Source organism: Poecilia latipinna, unplaced genomic scaffold, assembly GCF_001443285.1.
Source record: "Poecilia latipinna isolate Pla-1442-1.1 unplaced genomic scaffold, P_latipinna-1.0 Scaffold296, whole genome shotgun sequence".
Taxonomy (NCBI): Eukaryota; Metazoa; Chordata; class Actinopteri; order Cyprinodontiformes; family Poeciliidae; genus Poecilia; species Poecilia latipinna.
Window position 1 is genome coordinate 357,218 of NW_015112912.1, and position 23,319 is coordinate 380,536.

The 23,319-nt window shown below is 38.0% G+C and overlaps 1 protein-coding gene across 4 annotated transcripts in view; it reads left to right on the top strand.

Annotated features, from left to right (window-relative positions):
* slc23a2 (solute carrier family 23 member 2) overlaps positions 1-23,146 on the top strand; it is a 47,217-nt gene extending 24,071 nt beyond the window's left edge. For 3 of the 4 annotated variants that reach the window (XM_015034366.1, XM_015034364.1, XM_015034367.1), the window contains 14 exons: positions 3,277-3,509; positions 4,215-4,313; positions 5,820-5,936; positions 8,232-8,389; positions 12,028-12,116; positions 12,261-12,331; positions 13,653-13,834; positions 15,698-15,818; positions 16,896-17,052; positions 17,635-17,782; positions 17,874-17,979; positions 18,314-18,581; positions 18,935-19,030; positions 20,126-23,146. In XM_015034366.1, the coding sequence (XP_014889852.1) occupies positions 3,277-3,509; positions 4,215-4,313; positions 5,820-5,936; positions 8,232-8,389; positions 12,028-12,116; positions 12,261-12,331; positions 13,653-13,834; positions 15,698-15,818; positions 16,896-17,052; positions 17,635-17,782; positions 17,874-17,979; positions 18,314-18,581; positions 18,935-19,030; positions 20,126-20,400 (2,120 nt within the window). In that variant the 3' untranslated portion in view covers positions 20,401-23,146. The remainder of the gene's footprint in view (positions 1-3,276; positions 3,510-4,214; positions 4,314-5,819; positions 5,937-8,231; positions 8,390-12,027; positions 12,117-12,260; positions 12,332-13,652; positions 13,835-15,697; positions 15,819-16,895; positions 17,053-17,634; positions 17,783-17,873; positions 17,980-18,313; positions 18,582-18,934; positions 19,031-20,125) is intronic. The other variant, XM_015034365.1, reaches the window with a different exon arrangement.
* The last annotated feature ends 173 nt before the right edge of the window (positions 23,147-23,319 follow it).

Below are 23,319 nucleotides of genomic sequence, written 5' to 3' on the forward strand. Positions count from 1 at the left end.
ACAGGAAACGGCTCTCAAAAAGGCAGATTTAGGAAAAATGAGGACGAATAAATTAAAGGAAATTGTATAATTTTAGGGCTGAAGGGATAGGATTAGTGTATTTTAGTATTTGTACATTTCTGTTCTTGATAGAAAATACTGGCAGGAAATGAGCAGATAAATTAAGGATGCAATGTCATTTTTGACAGATTCAAGTTGTTAGAAAACTTGCATGCTTCTCTTTTTAGTAAAATATGATTGAAGTCGAAATTACTGGTTTTCTTTCTGCTTTTATTAGAATATAAAGGTAGGGTAGTAATTACCTGTAAAGGCAGAGGCGTATTTACAAGACTGTGGGCCCCTGGACTGGAGTCAGTTTTGGTGCCCTATCCTCTAAAGAAACATTATTTTATTAAAGCAAATTATACTTAAATAACAGGAATGGATTGATAGGTTTAATATGTCTCCTGTTTCCAAAGAAATCAACTATAACTTAAGTTTACAAATACTTGAATATTGTTTCATAAAAATCTCATATCAATACAACTCACCAAGTTTGGACCTATGACTTTTATATAATTTTTTTTTTCTTTTTTTTTTTTTTTGCAAAACATACATTAAAAAATAATAAATATAATAACCTTTGGTCCCTCCAGATAGTGGGGCCCTGCTAAAGCCCAGCCCTTTTTAACATCTAGCCCAACATTCTGCCTTAACGCTTCAGAGGAAGTTTAGACATTTCTGCTGTCTATTTTTGAGTTGAATATGTCACCATGACCCAGTGATGGACAGAATAATATCACTTCTTGTTCAGCATAACATGTTGAAAGTGTTTTACGTTAAATGTTGCTAAATGAATTAGGTAGAAGTGAGTTTATTTTTATTTATTTTTTACCATAATACAAACATAGCTGGCGTTATGTGGCTGCGCATCTTTCTTGCGTACTTTTTGGATTCCTCTATAGTTAACTGTATGGCTATGACTGCATGGCACAGCAATCATTCCTGCCAACACAAATACCGCTCTTTGAAAACATTCCCATTTAAACTCTGACGGAGTTGTTGTTCCATAAGGATTTTTTAGTTACTAATGTGAAATGCATGAGACTTTTCACAGTTATTTATTGACTTATGGAGACCAGCTTGCTGGTTCAGCATCATTCCTAGAATCAATCACTTGAAATAAAACGATCTTTTAAATGACTAATTACACTGGCATCATGCAAATCAACAGATTAAAAACAACTTTAACACATCTATTTTTTTTTCAGTTTAGTTAATGCATAGTTCACTGACCATAACGGTCATTAATTTTAAGCAAAACAACATTTTTGTCAAATGCCATCATCAAGAAAATACATGAAATGCGTTAATCAATTTTCCAGTTACCAATAATCAAAGGCAACTTAAAGGAACTCTGTGTTTAAGTATTGTTGCAGTTTTCTGGAAAAACGTCTCTTTGGATTGAAAGGGTTGCAGAGCCTTTCTCTGTTCATAGACTCAATGAAAGGAACCAAGTGATGCATTTGTTCTCATTATTAGGGAAGATAACAGGGACTGAACCAGAGGAACATCTGTCAAGGTCGTGTTTTACAAAGAAACCGAGAATTAGACACAACCATCATGTGACTGATGAAAGCTGAAAGCTTTCTTCCTGCTTTTGTACATGTTTTATTTTTATATCATCTCTGTTTTGAATACTCTCTTCTTCCTGTTCTGTCATTTTTCCCCCATGCTTCACATTTTTTACATTTTTTTTATTCATTTCCGTGCCAGACTCTGATGGCAAGAGGAGTCAGTTTCACATCCGATCACATTAATAATCCCGGCTTTTTGTCACCTGGACCAAAATCTACAACTATTTTAAAAGCCAACACAAAAATATGTATGTATATTTTTTTACCTGTTCAACAATAAAGGAAGCATGCAATATTTTTGTAAAACAAAATAAAAACTTTTTTTGAAGGAAATTAATACATTTCCATTACAAATGTGCGTACACTCTATTCTCAAAAAACACAATTTTATGAATGTGGTGTTTCCATTAAATAAATATAATTAAAATCGCACATGAATAAGTTTGTTCACGCGATCATTAAAAAACATGTCCGCCATCATTTCCTGCCACTTCCTGTCTTTGTCTTTTCCCCCAGTAGTTACATCCGGCTGTTGGTCATGTGACTCGTGTGATGTAAAAAAAAGTGCTTCCATTTGCAGTTTTGCTAAATACAGTAACTCTGATAGTTGGAAAAATGTTTTTCGAACTTTTGCGTGTTTCCATTAAGCAAATTTAATTTTGTAATTTCAATTTGCTCAATTATATGGTTAATGGAAACACAGCTAATGTTGCGGAGTGAAGAGGAGTTTTGCATGATTGCATCCAGTTGGCTTATTTTTTGACTCATTTGGGGAAAAAAAGTACAAAAATAGAGTCCATTCTCAGCAGAGAACTGGATTTGGGTCAGTTTTCTCTCTGAAAACAGCTGCTATGTATTTGGTCGAGCTGAATAAATTGATTAAATGCAGATTAAGGTCTGCTTCACAGTGAAAGTGGCAGTACAGGTGTGGTCAGATTTATAAAATGAAAGAAAATACAAAAAGGCTGGTTATTAAAATATAAATTTTTGCTCCTAAATAAAAATAATCTCTGTTAACCACCTTTGCTATGGGTCAAATTAGTCCCATTCTTGAATTGCAGCTTGGGGCCACAGAAAATCAGTCCCGGGCCTGCAAATGGCCCTCGGGCCAGACTTTATGCAACCCTGATATACATGATTTTTAAATGATCAATGATTCATCCAAAGATGACTCTTTTAATATTTCCGCTGTTGATGATTCAAAACAATAAAACGTAAATGAAGGTTTAAATTCAAAATGGCGTCTTTGGATTCATGTTTATCCTGATTGGATGACTGACTCTCAGTTTATGCTTCTGATCTGAACATGACTTGTTGCAGAGGTTAGATCCTGAAGGAAAACGTTTCAGTTCTCAGCTAATCGCCTTCCCAGGTCTTCAGAGTGATATTTTTTTTTTTCTGCTGCAACCAGAAACGCCTACAGATGCCAAAAACAGAACTGAAAGGACCTGATGTGAAACAAAGAGGCAAATTTAGCCATTTTTTAAAAACATAACTGGGAGGTTCACTCCTTTCTTCCCCATCATAAAACAAATACTAATAGATCAAGACGTATAACCTTGAAGCCTCTGATGGTCCTCTGTTTAATTAGAACATGAGGTTTTGTTATGCTGATCAGAATATTGATGATTATCTGGTTTCGTTTGTCGTTTGGCACCAGGAGAGGAACTCCTTGATGATGATGATGATATTGGACTGAGGGATCAGTCTGCAGTGTTCACACCAGAGCAGAGAGACACAGGAGGGACCGAGGCAGAGGAGGAGGAAGAAGACATTGACGAAGAAAAGATGGGAGTGGGGAAGAACACCACCGCCAAATCGATGGACAGCAGCAGCGAGGGTGGAAAATATGAAGAGGAGGCCAAACATGGAGCCGATTTTTATCCTATTCCGGTAAATAAACTGAATTTAAGGAAAGGCTTTATGGTCACTGAACTAAATTCAGTGACCTGAATTCAGTTCACTGAACTAAATTGAGGAGGGAATTCAGTTCACTGAACTCATTCCTGAATTCATTCAGCTCAGAACAGAGTTCAATGAATTCATTCCTGAACATTCATCTGTACATCCATCTGTCCATCCTTCCATAAGTACATCCATCATAAATTTATTAAACTCTATTTCCCCCCCCCCCAACGGTTAAATAACTGAGACGTCTGGAAAAATCAGTGATTTACCATGAAGGCTGTGTTGGAGCCCCGGCTGTTCGTTTGTTTCAGTAACGCAGCCTTCCTGTGTGTTTCTATGTAAATCCAGTGGTGAGGCATTTTCAGTTAGGGACGTGATTGGCATTTGGTCTTTATTTTAAAATGGTGAAAACGATCCTGAGCCTGGAGGTGAGGCCCCCACTTTGCCAGTTAAACGACATTCCAGCCTTCACCACTGCCTACAGCCATTGTTGCTGACAACAGAAACATAAAAACCCACTAAAATGTTGTTTTCTGGTCATTAGATGGAGTTTCTGGAGGAGATTCAATATAATATACTTAGTCATTTTATATCTTTCTCTGAAGATGATTAGTTCTGGTTGTGAACCAGAGCGGAGAGGGTGTCAGACTGGTAAATAAAAACCTTGACCATCTTAATTTTGTGTTTTAGGTTGTGGTAAACGGAGTTGGCGGAGCCACCGGAGATCAGGACACAGAGAACACCGAGCTGATGGCGATCTACACCAAGGATAGTCAAGCAGCAGAGAAGGTCACTGAAAATGAAAACATGAAAGTGAAATACGACAAGTAATTTTGTCTGTCGGAGAGGGAAAAAAACGAACGCAGATGTAATCACAAGACTGTCACATGATGACACCATGGTAATGCAGTCAGCAGTCCTCTTTCTATTGAGCTTCTCTGGAAAGAAACGTCCTTTAACCACCAGATTTATAGCCGACTTTCTGGTTTCACAGGCTGGTTTTGTTGGGCGAAAGCTTTTATTGTGAAGGAGCTGGGTATATTCTGCTGCAGAGAGAGGATGCAGTAAACCGTCAGCTTCTTATCGGGGAGATTAAAACTGAACTGGGAAACCGCTTTGTGATGCCATTATTACACAAACTGATATTAAGATGGCGGTACGACTCACCACATTGGTCTGCTCTCGTTTTAACAATAATAAGCATCGGGACTTTGAAAATCTGAAATTATGCTTTTGTTTTTGTTATGCAACCCAAAACTTTAACACCATAGGGAATGTTAAGTTTTATGTTGATAATATCAGAACTGATTACTCCTGAACTTTGTGATCCAGTAACTTTATAAGCCCTTTTTTAGTCATGTGTTTATTTATAGTGTCTTAATATGGCATTCAAAAGTGTTGTGCCGTTTAATTTTTTTAATTACACACTAAAATAATTTTTAAAAATCATTATTACAGATTACAGAAAATAAACTTGAGATAATTTAGGATTAGGCACCTACTGTCAGGCTCAGGGTGATTGATTCATGTAGCCATACTTTAAATAATTTTATTTTAGAGTTTTAAGTGAAAAATCAAAAATATTTACAAGTAAGTTTTTATGCGTTGAGATGATATTTATTTGTGCTATATAAATTTAATTTTATTTAAAATTATTGCTCGATTCTGATGATGAAATTGTTAAATATGAAAGTTGGTTGAGAGTTTGTCCAGTGCGACGTGGCTTTATAACTCTTTCACATCGTCTCTCGTGACAATGTGAAAGAGTTTCATCCTTTTGCAAGGCACTGAAAACCAGTGATGAGCAGACATGTTTTTTTTAGCTTACTACCACATTTGCATGAGGCATTTCTTATTCAAATCTAAAGGAGGTGTACGATTTGACTATCTTTTACTCTTCTAACAAAGTTGTAAACAAAAAAATAAGTTTCGAAGAACACAATTGAATTGTTCTTTTTTTCCACATGTACTAAGATACAGATGAGCACTTCTGCTGAAGTAAAGGTCGACTCATGTTACCATGACAGGGTTTTTTTCCTGTGTCATCATGACTGTGCATTTTTTCTTTGACAGACTGAAAGGTTTTGTTTTCCCACAGTTTGTCTACTTTTGTCGTCTTTTCATGTTGAAATCTTCTCTTTTGTCCAAACTGTTCAGACATGCCCATCAAAGTTTATTTTGTATGTACCCAACTAGAACACATTATTGTCTCTCTTTCTAAAGCTACTTTGATTTAAGCAGGTCAAAGATATTCATGCTGTTTTTTTTTTCCTTCCCCTCTCATTGTATTCATAGAGCTCGATTTCAGAGACACTCGACAGCACAGACAGCATGGATGCGAGGAGGATGGACATGATCTATACCATTGAAGACACCCCGCCCTGGTACCTGTGTGTGTTCTTAGGCTTACAGGTAAATCTGCACATAAAGCCGGATTAAATAAGAAAGATAACACCACCTACATGTTTATGTCCTCCGTGTGTTCACTGTTTTTCCTCCCATCACTTGGCACATAACCATGCAGCCTGACTCAAAAATAGGATTTGTTCCCATCAGACATCACGTTAATGTTCCCACAGAGCGACCTCAGCGACATGGGACATTTTGTCATGCGTCATCTCCCCTTTATGCCTCAAATCTGTGAGGTGGATGACCTAAACCTCACAAATGTACAAATGACGTGGGTGCAAAGCCCTGCAAAGACCACACAGTAATTATATTTACCAAACATACACGCATGGAATAAGTCCTAAACTGCTGTTTAAATAATCGGATTTTGTGTCTAAAATAGCGGATTGAAGCGTTAACAACAATATCTCATCCTTGTTTTTATTTTTCTGTCACCAGCAAAAAATGTATCTGTACCTCGCTCTTAGTTTTTCATATTTTCTTTTCATTTAACCTTTATTTTGCCAGGATTAAAAAAAACTAATTTAGAACAGTATCCTGGGCTAGGCCACAGCAGAGCAAGATAAATACATGAAACTTTCAACATTTAGACATTTAGATAAGTTTGACTCCAGTTACACAAATCATTTGATGTTTGTTTTCCTCGGTTTGAGATGTTTGATAAATGGTGATCAGTCTGTGTCTATAATGAGTTTTTAACTGTATAGAAACAATGTTTTGCACCCAGATTTACGGCATTTTAAGAGACTTGGACTATCAGCACCTTTTTCTTTTGTTTTACATCTAGTAACTAATTGGGTTGAAAAGTTTTGAGGAATGCAAACTGTAAATATTTCCTGGGCATGTTCCATCCAGCTCCAAAGCATTTAGCTTCAGGCTAATAATCTTCTAGTTAAATGTCAGGGGTAAGAGCCGAGTGTGCCCAACACACACATCAAATTAATCACGCAGGTGTGGCTTGATTAGTCCAGCTATGTTCTGGTAAAGACATGAATGTTTTTATAAGAGACGTGGTACTGATTTTAGCTAATTCTTTTCTAGAAATTATTTTATTTAATTATACAGTTCTGGTCAGAAGAGCAACTACATACTCAACAGGAGTGACTTTTAAAACAAGAAGTGGTTGCACAAGTTTGAATATATAATGGATTTTCAGAAACCCTCAGTGTCAGTTACACACACACACACACACACACACACACACACACACACGTGCGTGCACGTCTCAGCAGAGATGGATGGAGAAGCAAAAACTCTTGCCAAAGTAAGAGTTGCACAACTTCAACATGTTTTGACTCGAGTAAAAGTAAAAAGTAGCCGTCCAAGAAATTACTTGAGTAAGAATAAAAAGATATTCAGTAAAAATACTGGAAAAAGTAAATTACTGATTGTAATATCTGATTTAATTGTTTAAAGTGATGGCATCCGACAAAAAAAACTACAAAACACATTTTAAGCAGAATACTTAAGTTTTATATTGATTTTTTTTAATACAGGGTACAATATTTACTGCATCTTCTTCTCCCAAAATGGCTCAGCACACTGCAAAAACACAATCTTACAAGATTACAAAATACTTGGTTGCACAAGTATTTTTGGTCTAATTTCTAGTGAAAATATCTTATTACACTTGAAATAAGACAAAACTTAGTAACTTTTAGCAAGATAGAGACTTGTTTTAAGTCAAGAATTCATTAACTTTGATAAAAATGTACTTGTTCCATTGGCAGATCATATAACTTAAATAAAAAGAAATTTGTCCCTCTATTATATTACTTAAGTAAAACTAAATATGTTGCAATAAAACTTCTTCTAAAAGTACTTTGTTTCCCAGTAATGTAGTAAATGTAACTAGTTATTATCCACTCCTGCAACCAATCAGAGCCAGAAGGAGGTCTTAACGCTGTCAGTCATGCTCATGTATGTGCTGTTAAATGTGCTAATGCAAAACAAACAACTTATAGTTCCAGGAAAGCAGTTTATCTGCCGTCATTGACGGCTAAGCTAACTAGCTTGAGCATTTGCAGCAAGCCCTGCTGACTGGAAAACACTGTAGCGCAGAGAAAAGTGGAGGGTGTAAGCAGCATGTACATGAGCATGACTGACAGCGTTAAGACCCTCCTCTTGGTTCGGATTGGTGGCAGAGGAGCACAATTTTGTTTTTCACAGATTATCTGTCTTATGTCACAACATGGTGATAATTTTAACAAATATGTAAATATGTTTTTTATTAAAGTTACTGCAGCTTTAACTGATCATCTTGTGACTGTCGTCTTTTTTTTTTTTTTTTTTTCCCAGCACTACCTGACGTGTTTCAGTGGGACCATCGCCGTCCCGTTCCTTCTTGCAGAGGCCATGTGCGTTGGCTTCGATCAGTGGGCCACCAGTCAGCTCATCGGGACCATCTTCTTCTGCGTCGGCATCACCACCCTGCTGCAAACGACGCTGGGCTGCAGGTATCCAACAGTCCAGCTTACAGTTTCCTAAAGCTGGGGGGCCATTAATGCCAACATCTGGTTCCTCTTCCTCCACCTTCCTCTTTTGGTCTCTGTGGTGTGAATAAGTGTGCAAGCATAACTTTGTTGGGTCTACTCAGCATTTAAGCATTACTTGGAGTTCCCTGTTTCGCCCATGTGACTGTTGTCCTTTAAGACTCGGACTTCCTCTTTGCCAAGAGGAGAAAGCAGCTTGTGTTTCATAAACTTGGAAGTGAAATTATAAAATTCCTGAAACTAAACACAGGAGATTTACAGCACTTCAGGGATCGAGCTGCGTGTCGTTCAAGTGTTGCATCACATGCTGGCAAGTGGAGTGAAGAACCAAAACTATAATAAATTAAATCCGCAGGCATTTGCTTATGAGAAGCTGCTTGGAAGACCTACTTTCAGAAATACAAGTGCAAACATGTCAGGAACAAGTGAGGTGACCCAGTTCTCACAGATTTGTTCTCCAACATAAATACATATTTCTGGTCTGTTTACAAACATTTATCTAACCTTCCTCCACTATGTGCCTGCTGGTTTTAATCTTTTTAGCATAAAAGTTTTTAAACTATATGCTTCTCATCCTTATTTTTCATATAATAATTTACTTTTTCTTATCATTGGATGTTTTGTATATTTTGTCGTAAGTTTACAGTTAAAAGTAAAGTTAAAAAAAAAGAAAATGAGCAAATTTCATTCATATTTGTTGGAACAGGAACAAGTTTTCGTGATTATGAGCACATATGTAATTTTACAGACTGCAGTAATTATTAAAAATAAGGATTATACTTTATTATATAGCTGTCCTGTATGTTTTAAACATTATGCAGCATAATAACCTAAAGATGCTTTAGAAATCTCCAGTTCTTTCTCCCTGGTTGTCTGATGTGTTCTTTCATCTTCATGATGTTTTTTGCTCTCGAAAGTTTTCCATCAAACCTTTCAGGACTTCACAGAGCAGCTGGGTTTATACTGAGTGTGCAAGCTTGTCTTTCAGAAAGTAGATCTTCCAAGCGAATGCCTGTGAATTGCCAAATTCAAAGTAAGTTGATGTTTTATGGTGTCTGGAAAATGAGTTGTTTCAAAAACCTCCAGAATGTAGCTTGTTTCGTAGCAACCCAGCCTGAGCTCCAGCACATTTGGTCAGCTCTATAATGGCTACTGGAAAAGTGAAACCACTTGCTGCATTCTTGTTGGTGGTGCAGGAGGCTCCACATCTGCTTTTCTAAGATGTACTGTTGTATAATGGTGTATCTATTTACAGCCATTTTTACATTCAGCTGTAAACGTTGAGTTGGGGATGTGGCCAGCTTCAACTTACCTGGATTTAAAGGGACAGGAGGCCCAAAACCAGCTCATTCTGAAAGGAGCTCAAAATGGACAGAACTGACCAAACTAAAATCTAAGTGACTCTGCAAAAAATGTAGTGAACATGTTTTTTGTAGAACATTGACCTTTCCTAACCTGTTCAGGGACGCATAATAGATCACCTTTAAGTGGCATGTGAAGACTAGATACTCTGATTGATCATCATCACATAAAACATACTGAATATTGTGGTTGTAATAAAGTCTTCAGTTTAAGAACACTGACGGACTATGAAGAATTTGTACGCCACTGTACATGTGAAGGCTGATGGGAAGGCTGTCTCTGCATGCCGTTATCATCAAGATGGTTTGTTATCAGAAGGAAATCAACTGCATCGAGCCGGGAAGACTGTTCCTAGATAATGAGGAATAAAATGGCATCTACTGCCAGCATGACATGGCTCTCAAGAAACTAACACATCAAAAGGGAGGGAGTAACCACGGCAACTGGTGACATCACATGGCAATTATTATTTTTAGGCTAATCATGTAACTGAATCTGGAAATACCTAATTGTTGAATCACATGCTTTGTTACAGTCATCTTTGCATGTCACAGTTGAAAAGATGAGATTATAGAAAATAAAAAGTCTTCAGTTCGCACATGAAGTAAAATCTGATTGATGTGGTAGAATGACGTGAAAGTGATGTGAGAATGAGAAACTGATTTTATTGTGACCGCAAGTTTCCACATAGCTCTGTCAACCATTTCACATCTCTTCCAGTGAAGTTAAAGTAGCTCAAGGGCATTGTCCTTATTTACAATCATGTTTTGTTGTGATTTCATATATCTTAGTGCTTGATTTATTCTTTGATTTTACCCAAATCAGATCTTTTGGCACAGCATATTTGGTCCCATTTGAGCTTGAGGTTTCTTCTGTGAGTCAGATCTCCCAACTCAGAGAAATTCCTGTCCTGGAAATTCATATTTCCAGGAAAGAATTGGATAATTAAAGTGTTGGGCCAAAATAGGAAGGAAAACGAGTGTGTCAGAGGCTCTTGGTGCTCGATTTAAGTTATGTAATCTGTTGCCCTTTCTCACTCTTTTGCCGGTTCCAGCCACAGACTGGCTTTGGCTTCAGTGCCAGTGGCATTCCTGTCACATCAGCGGCTTTCCATCACTCTCTGAGCAGAACGATAGGCTCTGTCTCTGGGTTTTACTGAAATGCCTCTGAAACCGAGGGGGAGAGACTGAACCTGACTTAACATGAGCATAAATAATGTTAACATTATGTGTTAACACAGAAATATGTTTTATCTGAAACATATCCTGTTCAAGATGATCAGTTAACGAGATGTTTTTCAAGAAAAAAAAATAGATTTCTGTTCTTTAACTACACTATCGGGACCAAAACAATTAATCATGATGAATCAATTCCTGCAATAATCGACAACTAGTAATTGATTAATCATTAACTGGAGAAAACGGACTCAAAAAAGGCCCAAACTGTACAGTTATGCATTAAAGATAAAAACAATTGGATTGGCATTGGATTATTGCCGACGACATATTCGCGTCTGTAGATAGATTTTTACCTAGAATGCAAATGGAAAAAAACCGTGAGCGAAACGGTGACTGGTACTGACTAGTATATATTCTGACTAGTATATATTCCATTGAGGGAAACTAAGTTTCATATCTGCTCAAGAGCCCCCCTGGTGGTTGAAGAAAAATCCACATATATGAAAAAAAAACACTGAATGCTCTCTGGTATTGTTCAGGGGGCCGGACCAAATGAGGAGGCAGGCCGGATCCGGCCCGCGGGCCGTAGCTTGGGGACCCCTGCACTAAAGGAATAGGCAATAAAATGTTCATTTTCTGATTGAAAAAATTAATTGAATCATTTGTTTATGTGCAGTTTAAACATAACAATAAAATAAACTTGAGTTAAATGAAAAATCAGCAGAATGTGGTGAATTTATTAATTGGATAAATCAAAATAATCGTTAGTTGCAGTTCAATGCATTACATCTGTAAACTTTGATCATTTTTAAACTCCTAAAGGCTGGTTTTATTAAAAAAAAAAGAGTAATTTTAAATATCAGAAAAAACTACTTTTTGTCATAAATATCCTCATTTATTAGCACAGACTCAACAGTGATCAGCTTTTGTAGAAAAAATGGTTGCAGCAGGGCTGGTATGAACACTTTGTCTACATTTCTGTCATGCTGCGTCTCTGCAAGCCAATTATTACGTCTCTGAAATGCCTTTCTGACATGGATTTGTCTTGTTTTTCTCCTCCAGGTTGCCTTTGTTCCAGGCGAGTGCGTTTGCTTTCCTTGCGCCAGCCAGAGCCATCCTGTCTTTGGAGAAATGGAAATGTAACAGCACAGGTAAGGGTTCCCACTGCTGCTTTAAATCCTTGAAAATGCTTGAAAAGTGTTTCAACTTTGAAAGTGTACAAACCCTGCCCCTAATAAAATGTTTTGTTTTTTTTATATGTATAATCTAATGATCCGTTTCTCTTCTAACCTCAGCAGAGCGTCCGTTCCTGAACGGGACAGAGCTTCTGCACACCGAGGACATCTGGCACCCCAGGATACGTGAGGTGAGGCGAAGGAGAAGAGGGAAATTTAACTGATTACAAAATGAGCTTCAATAAATTAAATCAGAGGTTGTTCATATTATCTTAAGTAACGTTTATGCAACTTTTTACACAACAGACTTAGAATACAGTCCCGGGTTTTTCCTAACCTAATATAAACATACTTTGTTGTGATGGAGAAATCCCGTCTCCATTCGTCTGCAGGGTTTGTCTTTATGTGACGGATGACATTAATCTGAGGTAACCTTTCCAGTCTGCGTGAGTCGGTCCGGTAATTGATCTTTATGTGACGCGAATGAGACAAAACTGATTTCAAACTGGAGGGGAAAATGCTCAAGATGACGCGGGGACAGAGAGGAGCTTAACGGGGTCATTACCTGGAACATCGATTCCATGATGATGACGATGATGGCAGCAGTTTATGGTCATTTCTTTACCATTAAATGTGATTTAATGTGATGTTTGTCCAGGCTTCCCTTCAGGCAGTGTCCATATTTACAGCTGTAAAGTAAATGTTTAGTTTAGAACAGCAGACTCTGATAAACCGGGCATATGTTTTAGTTTAAAAAGTCTTTTTCTTCTTAAAGTGTGTACTTTAAAGTGTCCAACAGAACCACGGCTCATTTTCTTCGCATTTTAAATCGGAGACATAAATACTTCCCCCGTTTTTCACTCAAATGCTTCATAAAACATCTGATTATTTGAAATGTGGTTGAATCATGAGATGGAAAATAGTTTAAAAGCTTCACCACTTTCCCAAAACCACATAACTGGAATATTTCTGACATTTTGTATTAACTAAGTTTGTTATAAAGATCTGTTACATTCGGCTGCAATAAACTCTACAGATGCAGACGGATCTGTTGAGCTTATTGAGATAAGACTTCATTTCTCATGAAAAGTGAGTCTAATGCAGAGATTTGTTTACATGACAACTAACACACGTGTCAAACTCGAGGCCCGGGGGCCAGATGTGGCCCGCCGGAGCTTTTTATGTGGCCCTCTGGTCCCTTAAGTTTTTCAACAAATCCACAAAATTCACACAAAATCAAAATCTATTTTAGAAAAACATTGATTCAAATCATATCTGGCATGAAAAAATGCGAAGATCTTTATTTTTTAGAGCTTTTTTTAACCTTTCTTGCTAAACATGTTTATTTAGCAATCGGCACAAAAGAATGTGAAGTAACAGGTTATTAGTTTATATTGTATCTCTGCTCAGCTACAGTAACCATTAGCTGGTAGCTGAGCAGAGCAATTTGATTTATGACTAAATAACTAAATAATTACTGATCCATCACTGAATTTCTCCGACCTTTCTCAGATCCAGGGTGCGATCATCGTCTCGTCGCTGATCGAGGTCTGCATCGGAGCTCTGGGTTTGCCCGGGATGCTGCTGAAGTACATCGGGCCCCTGACCATCACTCCCACTGTGGCCCTCATCGGGCTCTCAGGCTTCCAGGCTGCAGGCGAGAGGGCTGGAAAACACTGGGGCATCGCCATCCTGTAAGCACAGATTCAAAATGCAAATCATGAATTCATCAATCAAAGGGGAAAAAGATTTTCAGACAAACCTGACTGTAAAAATGTGTTAAACATTAGTTAACTGTTGCCCTATATTACCTGGCCTAAAGAAATCACTTTAGTAGAACATGAAGAAGACAGAAGGATCGTAAAAAGAAACGCATCATGCCTCCAACGCTTTGGTACTCCAGGTAACCACAGTGAGAGCTAAAGCACTGCACACTATTAAAATCAGTAGCTGCATTTTTGTTTACCTTAAATTGCGCAAGTTGAATTGCAAAAATAAATGTACTTGATCAAACAGAGCAATTTTGAAAAATTTCACGTTTCTATATGTTTGTGCGGTAACACTTTATTTGAAGGGGGTTGAATAAGACTGTCATAACACCGTCATAAACATGAAACCTGTCATGAACATGAATAAGCCTTCATGAATATTTATGACTGTTGTCATAAAGCGTCATTCGGTAAATTATGACTTTTAATACAAAGTTGACATTATTCAAAATGTCTTTGTTATGACAGCTTGACATTAACCAAGAAATCATTACTGATATAAATTTGTTATAAAAGTATTACTGATTGCACTTTAAAAATTAGGTAACTTTATGTTATTAAAGGTAAAGTTTAAACAGTAATGGTTTATTGGTTAATGTCAAGTTGTCATAACAGACATTTTGAATAATGTCAACTTTGTATTAAAAGTGTCATAATTTACAGAATGACACTTTATGACAACAGTCATAAATATTCATGAAGGCTTATTCATGTTCATGACAGGTGTTATGTCATGTTTATGACGGTGTCATGACAGTCTTATTCACCCCCCTTCAAATAAAGTGTTACCGTTTTTGCACTAGGATGAGGAAGTTATTCAGCCATATTGTCTCACAAAACTACAATGTTTGAATGCTTTAATAAACAGCCATGAATTAGCAAGGTGCCTGTGCATCCTTAAAAAGTTTAAATCCATTTATCTGAATTTAAGGCCTTAAAGTGTCTTAAGTTAATAAAAAATGTAAGTTATCCTGTCATATATTGTGCATTTTGACGTCACAGGACTACTTAATCACATTTATGTATATTTCCTTGTGGGACTTTTCTGTCAGGCGTTTTGTGACTCCAGGCGGTTGCGGCTACCGCTAACCAGCTGCTAATGTAACCTAGCTAGCTCTTTTGAGTCCATCATGAGTGCAAATGTATCACCTTTTAGCTGGACGACGTTCATCTTCGCCTCACTTCTCTTACCATTCGGTGCTAAAACATTTGGAAATGCTTCCATACAGAATGAGTGATTTTCTTTTGTACGTTTCTGTCGTGATTCAAGCCTTAAATTTCATTATTAATAATCTTATTAAGGTCTTAAAAAGTATCAAATTTGTTTTTGTGAACCTGCAGAAACCCTGATTTGTCTGAGACTTGAACAATAAAAGTTGAGTCTACATCCGTCTGTATAATCTGAAGCATTTCTGGTAAAAACCAATTTCCTGGTGCAAACTGAGAACTTTCTGGATATTTTTGGTATAAAAAGAGCGGTGCAATGATGGTAGCGGCTGCAGTTTTTGATGTTGAGGTTGTGTGACATCAGCTCCTGCCGTGTCATTGTTGTTGGCTGGAGGGCCTCTGCTCTCGCTCTGCAGGGACGGGGATATGCGCCTGTAGCTGCCAGAGTTCCCAGGCTGTTGGGATAATTGATTTGCGCCGAATCCTCTGGAGTCGTGGCGTGACGCATTCAGGACTAAATGGAACATCTTCAAACAGGATTACTCCTCACACTGGGGAACAGAAAGTGTAGAAAATAACGGGGCCCTATTATCTGACCGAAGGGTATTTTTGTGTCTGCAGGACTATATTTTTGGTGCTGCTCTTCTCTCAATACGCCCGAAACGTTCACTTCCCCCTGCCGATCTACAAAGCCAAGAAAGGCTGGACGTCCTACAGGCTGCAGGTTTTCAAGATGTTCCCGGTGGGTATCCGTTCATCTGAACATTTATTTCCCTTGTAATGGGTTCACCTTGTTTTACTTAAAGATTTGTTCTCGTACAAGTCAAATTATTCAGCAGAGGTAATCTCGTTCTCCCCAGGCCTCTGTAAATCAGTCTTTTTATCCCCTGTGCAGGCCAAATAATTAAAAACACCACAGGTCTGTCTGATTTATGCGTCTCATTTAAGATGCTTCACTGTGATCTCAGAACCCAGGAGCAAGATGGAGCATTTGATATCAGTGATTTCATGCAGAAAATGATGATGATGATACTTTATTTCAGACAAACATTTCACCAACAAGTGTAAAATGAAACGCACTACTTTTCTATGAAGTACATAATCAATTACATAGAAACACACCACTTATTCTGTGAGTACGAGTCTGAAAAGGAGTATGATGAAGTATAGCTTCTATAAACATTCCTTATTCCTAATTCATCGCATTGTTTTCCAGTTCTGACAGAAAAATGAAGTGACTATACTAATATTTCCTAAACCAGATGAAATGCATACACACATATATACATATACATACTCATCTGCATAAATGATACACACACACACACACACGCACATATATATGCACAAACCTGCACCCAATTGCTGAAATCATCCACAGAGTTGCAATTCCCAGCCAGGTTCATCCCCTTTGTTCATCCTTATTCTTTTGAATAATAACCATTTTGAGTCTTTTCTTAAAATACCTCATGCTCGGACTTTGCTTCAGCTCTTTAGCGAGTTTATTCCAGATCTTCACACCAATGACAGAAATGCATATTCTTTTCATTGTTGTTCGAGCCTTCAAAGTTCTGAAGATGAAGTTTTCTCTGTAGTCGTATCCCCCACTCTATCAGAAAATAAGTTTTGAATATTTTCTGATATTTTGTTTCTGACTTTATACATAAACTGTGCAGTTTGAAATTCTACCAAATCTGTTAAATGCTCAATAAGTTGTATTTACTGGTACTTGTATATATATGTCTTAAATTTGGAAGGTATAAATGTGTTTTTCTCTTCTGGAGAATCTAAAAGAGGTTTTCTTCTCCCCTGCATGCAGATCATTATGGCCATTTTGGTGTCATGGCTGCTGTGCTTCATTTTTACGGTGACTGACGTTTTCCCGCCGGAGGAGAACAAGTACGGTTTCTACGCCCGCACTGATGCACGTCAGGGAATCCTGAAAGCTGCGCCGTGGTTCAAGATCCCCTATCCCTGTGAGTTTCTTCAAGATGGAGAGGAAGAGACGGTTACAAACTTCTTAGATCAGGTTTAGTATTTAGGATAAATTGGAATATTGATCGGCTTTAAGTTTCAGAATTGCAGCTGTTGTTTTACAGAACACTGGAGCTGAAATGATTCATCTGATTAATCGTGATGAATCGATTATTTAAATAATCAACTACTTTTTTAATCGAGTAATCATTAACAGGATCATTCAGACTCAAAAGCCCAATTACTGAAGAAAGTATATATTCATTGCAGTCATTAAGCCAGACTGTAGGATGGATGAATGGATATTTGAATAATTTAAAATAAAAAAAAAATTATTTTAAATTAAAATTGAAAATAATTTAGCATAACAAATGCTTGAGAACTTTTTTTTTATGTGATGATATTTATCTGTTTTAGCTCCAAGAATGAAAATCGAAATGTCAAAAAGTTCTATATAGCAGTATAACTGGTGTAGATAAATAGATGTGGAGCGTTGGGATCAGTTTTTGGTTTTCTAGACGTGCAAAGCTTCACATTCAGTGGTGGGAGGAGCTCTGATCCTTTCTGTCCCTCCTCGCCTGCAGTCCAGTGGGGGACTCCCACCGTCACGGCTGCAGGTGTGATCGGCATGATGAGCGCCGTGGTGGCCAGCATCATCGAGTCGATCGGCGACTACTACGCCTGCGCTCGCCTCTCCTGCGCTCCTCCACCGCCGATCCACGCCATCAATCGGTGAGCTGTTGTTGTCTGTAAAGCTCCGGCTGCAGGATTTAATGGCCAGCATGGCAGACGTGTGCGTGACGCTTCTGTTCTGGCTCATTAGGGGAATATTTGTAGAGGGCATTTCCTGTGTGCTGGACGGTGTTTTCGGGACAGGAAACGGTTCCACCTCCTCCAGTCCGAATATCGGTGTCCTGGGAATTACAAAGGTAGTAAACCGCTACCTTTGAGGACGTCTGGGATTCCTTATTTTCTTTCTTTCTTGTTTTCCTTTTTTATTTCTTTCATTTTTGTTTCCTTTTCTTTCTTGTATTCTGTGTTTTCATCTTTTTCTTTCTTGTTTCTTTGCTTATTCATTCTTCTGTTTTCTTTCTTGTTTTCTCTTTTTTCTTTTTCTTTCCTTTGTTTTAATTCTGTTTTCTACCTGTCTTGATGTTTTCTTCTTTTTTTTTATTTCTTTTTTCTTTCTCCTTTATACAGATGAGAAAAATACACAAAGATTTGTAGTAAAAACCGTCTTGTTGGTGCCATTTCCCCCTCCAGGTGGGCAGCAGACGTGTGATCCAGTACGGCGCCGCCATGATGCTGCTGCTGGGGCTTGTGGGTAAATTCAGCGCCCTGTTTGCCTCTCTGCCCGACCCGGTCCTGGGCGCTCTGTTCTGCACGCTGTTTGGGATGATCACGGCGGTGGGCCTCTCCAACCTGCAGTTTGTCGACCTCAACTCGTCCAGGAACCTCTTCGTCTTGGGCTTCTCCATCTTCTTCGGTCTGATGCTGCCCAGCTACCTGAAGCAGAACCCGCTGGTCACCGGTGAGCAAAGCGTTTCTAATGAGCTCTTATTAGTGCCTTAATTACTTAGGCTATCTCTTTGTTTTTATCTCCAATGTGTGGGGCTGGAAAAGTTTTAAAGTTTGCCTTGAAAATACTTGAAAAGTGCTTGAATTTCACTGTGGGGAGAAGTGTATGAGCCCTGCATCTAGTGGTTAGATGTAATGTTTTATTACACCACCCCTTATTAAAGCAACATTTTACTTTCACTTTATTGATAAACCCTCATAAAATCCATTAGGAAACCTAAAATAATTTGATCCAGTAAGAAATTCATGCTTATATTTTGATTACAATAAATCAGGCAGTTGCTGAGTCTGTTTTCTTTTCCTCAGGTATAGTTGAAGTCGACCAGGTGCTCAACGTGCTGCTCACCACTGCTATGTTTGTTGGAGGTTGTGTTGCCTTTATTTTGGACAATACTATACCTGGTAAGAGTTTTACTCACCCTTTTCTAAATTTGCTCCATGAGGAGGAAGTATGTGGGCTATAATTATGACAAGAACAAAGTAGTTTAGGATTTGAACTATTAAATCTTTAAAAATAACAACATGGTATTTATAAACAGGCAGAACATGTTGGATGTTTTTTCATTTTGTTGGTGAGGGTTCCTCAGAGGACCAATGGACAGATCTGCATCTGTCCCCTTTTATAAATAAAACTACTTTATTTATAAATAATAGTCTTCATTTAAAACATAAAGAAAAACAACCCTTTTGGGTCGGTGAGGTGGAGTCGATTCATGAAAACTCTTGGCATTTATTTATTATCCCTTTGTGATGCAGTTTATTCTAAACACAAGGAAACATTTTCCCTCCAGCTGTTTTACTTTCTGTTCAAAGCCTGAAGTCACCTCTGAAGATCTAAACAATAAAGAGAACGGAGTTCATGACTAGCTGGCCATAAATTTAAAAATTAAATATTTTATAATACATTTTAAAAAGGCCTTTCAAAACACATAGGGACACTGAGCAAACAAGTTAAAAACAACAAAAGAAAATGTTTTTTGGTCTTTGGAAAATGACCCATTTCAAAAACCTCCTCAAAAGTTACATTTGACATTGCACTGCGCCGTTACCTAGCAACCCCAGTCAAGCAAAGAAGGTTACCTAGCAACTCAAACGGAATTCCAAGAAGACCTAACCGACCAGAAACCACTTACTGTGTTCTTGTTGGATGTGCAGGAGACTGTTCTGCTTTTCAGAGATATAGAGAGATATGATGTCACATCTGTTTGCAGCCATTTTCATGTTTCAGTGTAAATGTTGAGATTAACCCAACATTTACACTGGGAGCACAGACAGAACCCAGCGTATTTGGATTTGAAGTGACAAGACACCCTAAAATGGCTCATTCTGAAAGGAGATTAAAATAGGCAGAACTGACCAGACTAAAATCTCATTATCTAAGAAAAATGTAATGAACTTGTGTTGCATAGTCCATAGATTTATCCTAAACTGTTCAAAGAAGCATAATAAATCACCATTAAATGAACATCAGACTAACATCTGGTCGTCTGACCTCAGGTTCCCTGGAGGAACGAGGCATCAGGAAGCTGAAACGAGGAACCGGCCTCAGCACCGCCGAACTCGAAGGCATGAGATCCTACGATCTGCCGTTTGGAATGGCCTTCTTCCGCAGACACGCTGTCTTCAAGTACATCCCCATCAGCCCCATGTTCACCGGCTACCACTGGGGGCGGCTTCAGGAGGGCGGCAGGTGCCGGATGGGACACGGGGACGTGGGGAAGCGGGGCGGGGCCGAGGGCAGCAACGCGCCGCCGGGGGAAAGTCGGGTATAGCCCTCGTCCTGGGAGGGATCTTAGATTTTTAGGGGGTGAGGGAAGATACACTAAGGTGAGATGTTGGGAGCACAGACAGAAGCTGAGCAGGATTGTGTGGAAGGAAAAAAAACGTTGCACCAACTTCCCCGTCGGTATCTGTTTTCTTCGACTTGTCTGTGTCTTTCTCCACTTCCCTCTGTGCTATTTTCAAGCATGCTGTAGCAAGTCACGGCATGCGTTAAAAAGATGTCACCATGCAGAGGTCAGTCAGTCAGTCAGTCAGTCTGTGTGCGTGTGTGGAAGGATAAAATAAGCTTCTTTCCAGGAGACTAATAGACATCAAATCAGAGCCTGCATCTCCTAACTGCTGCTAACTTACTCTCCCTGAATCTCCTCATAAGAGACCTTCTACTAAAAGCACAGCAGGGTGGATGATGTTGCCTCTAAACTTTATGCAACCACATTAGTCACACACTCACTCACACATACACAGACGGCCTCAGTAGAAATAGTTTGAGCGCTACGATGCACGATGTGGGGTCATGCAGACTGATAGAAGTAGTTTGTCAGGTGCCCTTAGCCATGCAAAGTGATTGTGAGATTTATTTTTATTTTTTTGCACTATCTGCCTCCTGATTTTAATACTAGAATGTCATTTTAAACCCGAGTCGTTTTCTTTATTCATTAGCATCGGAACACAATCCCCCTTTTCTTTTCTTTAGATATAATGAGGATCAATCCCAAACATTTAGGCAAAATTATCACCTTTAGTACCAGTTTACATCTCCTTACCGTGTCAGTATTATGCAGAAGAAACTGACAGACTGACTATATGGAGTTGAATTAGTGACTCTAAATGGAGCTAAACATAGTTTGATTATATTTATTTGTTTTACGTGTCAACCTGACATTTTCAGAAGCTCTGACGACGCACACGGCAGCAGACGCGTGGCCTTGTGGTGCAGCCTTCATGTAGCGTATTTAGTAGCGGGTTAACTGAATGCTCCACAGGCGCCACACATGCCTGATCCTAGGTCCGGGTTTGGTCACTTGTTCTTGTTTTTTATTTTTTTAGTAGCAAGGTGCTGCTGTTTAAGTTTACTTCCCTGAATCAAATCCTGACTTTCCATTGTTCTCATTACTACGGCGCCTCCTAGGGGAGATGGGGGATTTTCTAAAATATTTTTTTATTTTGCATTACCTTGCAAAAGTATTGTATTCCTTCACAATAGATTACAGTCAGTGATAACAAATGTCAGTTTAAAGTTACAAACATGAACGCTTAAAGAGTCTCGGTGAAAACGTGTTTATACATTTTTAACTCTGTGGTGCAGAAAATTGGTTTATAATCAAAAACAAAACTGTTCATTTTTGTTTGTGTAATATCTTTCAGTGGAGATGAAACTGCACATGAAGACAACCTTTTATTAACCATTTTAAAAACACAACCTTAAACTGTCAGATGGCAATATAACTAATTGAAAATAATAGTTTGGATGTATTTTTAATTTCTTTCATTCAAGTTTCTGTTTAGGTTTTAAACAGGGATAGAAATCCCTTGTTTGACTTGTTTGTGGTGCATTTGTATCCCAAAGATGTAAAACTTCAGATATCTCACAAATGAGATATTAACTTGCATCTAAAAGCCTTACAAAAACCTTATATTGTAGCAGGAAGACCCTGATTATTCACAATGCTGCATGAACTATTAAATACATTGTTGTGAGAGAATACAATACTTCTGCAAGAAAACTCCAAATAAAAAACTTCTCCATGTCTCTTAGGGGCTCCGTACATTAAAGTGCACTGTAGAAATATAAAAATATTGATACTTTAATTTTTTATTTTTTTTTCTCACATGAAAGCCACAAACTTTAATGTTTTTATGTGATGGAAGAACACAGATTAGGGCCTAATTCAGAGTTTGAAAAACATTATTGAGGATTTCAAAACGTTCTTACGAATAAAAACCTGAAAAGTGTGGCCTGCTTGAATATTCACCACCTCTGATTCAACACTTTCAAAGCCACCAGTTGCAGCTGCAGGTTTTTTGCCAGTTCTGCTTTGCTTGGATGGCTAAAGGTTTCAGGTTGGATGGAAATTATCAGTGAATTTCGCTCCACACTTTTCAGATTTTTGTTTGTATTAAATAAATTGATTGTTGCTTCGTGAAAAGTGTGTTAAAGTTTAAGTGATGTGAACGGCTTTATGCCGTTACAAAATATGAATCCCAGCTGAGAGTTTATCAAACCAAAATTTACATTTTTGCTTCTTTTTGTTGTTTCCAGTTTTCCTGTTACAGAAAACCAAAACTTTAAAAATTTTAGCATTTGTTACTACTGAGATCCTTCAGCACTTATTTCTCTTATTATGGCAGTTTTTTTGAAATTTATTTAGGTGATATTTTGCCAGTTAGTTTTAAACCGTATCTGAGTTTACATCCCCTGATCCGATACGCTCTGGCTTCAGCACCTCTTTTGTTATTAGTCGTTTTTATTGTCAGATTTATTTTTGCTTCTATTCCATTCCATTTATAGGTGCTTTTATTTTAACCAGGAAAATGAAACATTCAGAAGTTTTTCAATTTTAAGAGCCGGGGCCTTTTTGTTGTTTTTTATTTTTGTTTCTTTTTTACTGCAAGTGCTTGCACATAAAGTGGTGCCAACAGCATCGGGGTCCAAATAGGCAACTCCCACTAAACTGGACTTTAAAATGTCCTCCTTCAGTAGGTGTTAAAACGTTTTATTAAATGACCTGAACACGAGTCGCTGAATGTCTTCTAAGGGCCTTTTTTTAATTTATTGATGGTAGGATCTGATTATAGATTCTGTCCTGTAGTGACTTCACTGATTTCACTTTTAAAAGTTGTTCTTCCATTTTATTCAGAAGTGATTCAGTCTCTAAAGTCTTTAATGCTAACGTTAAACATCCAACACA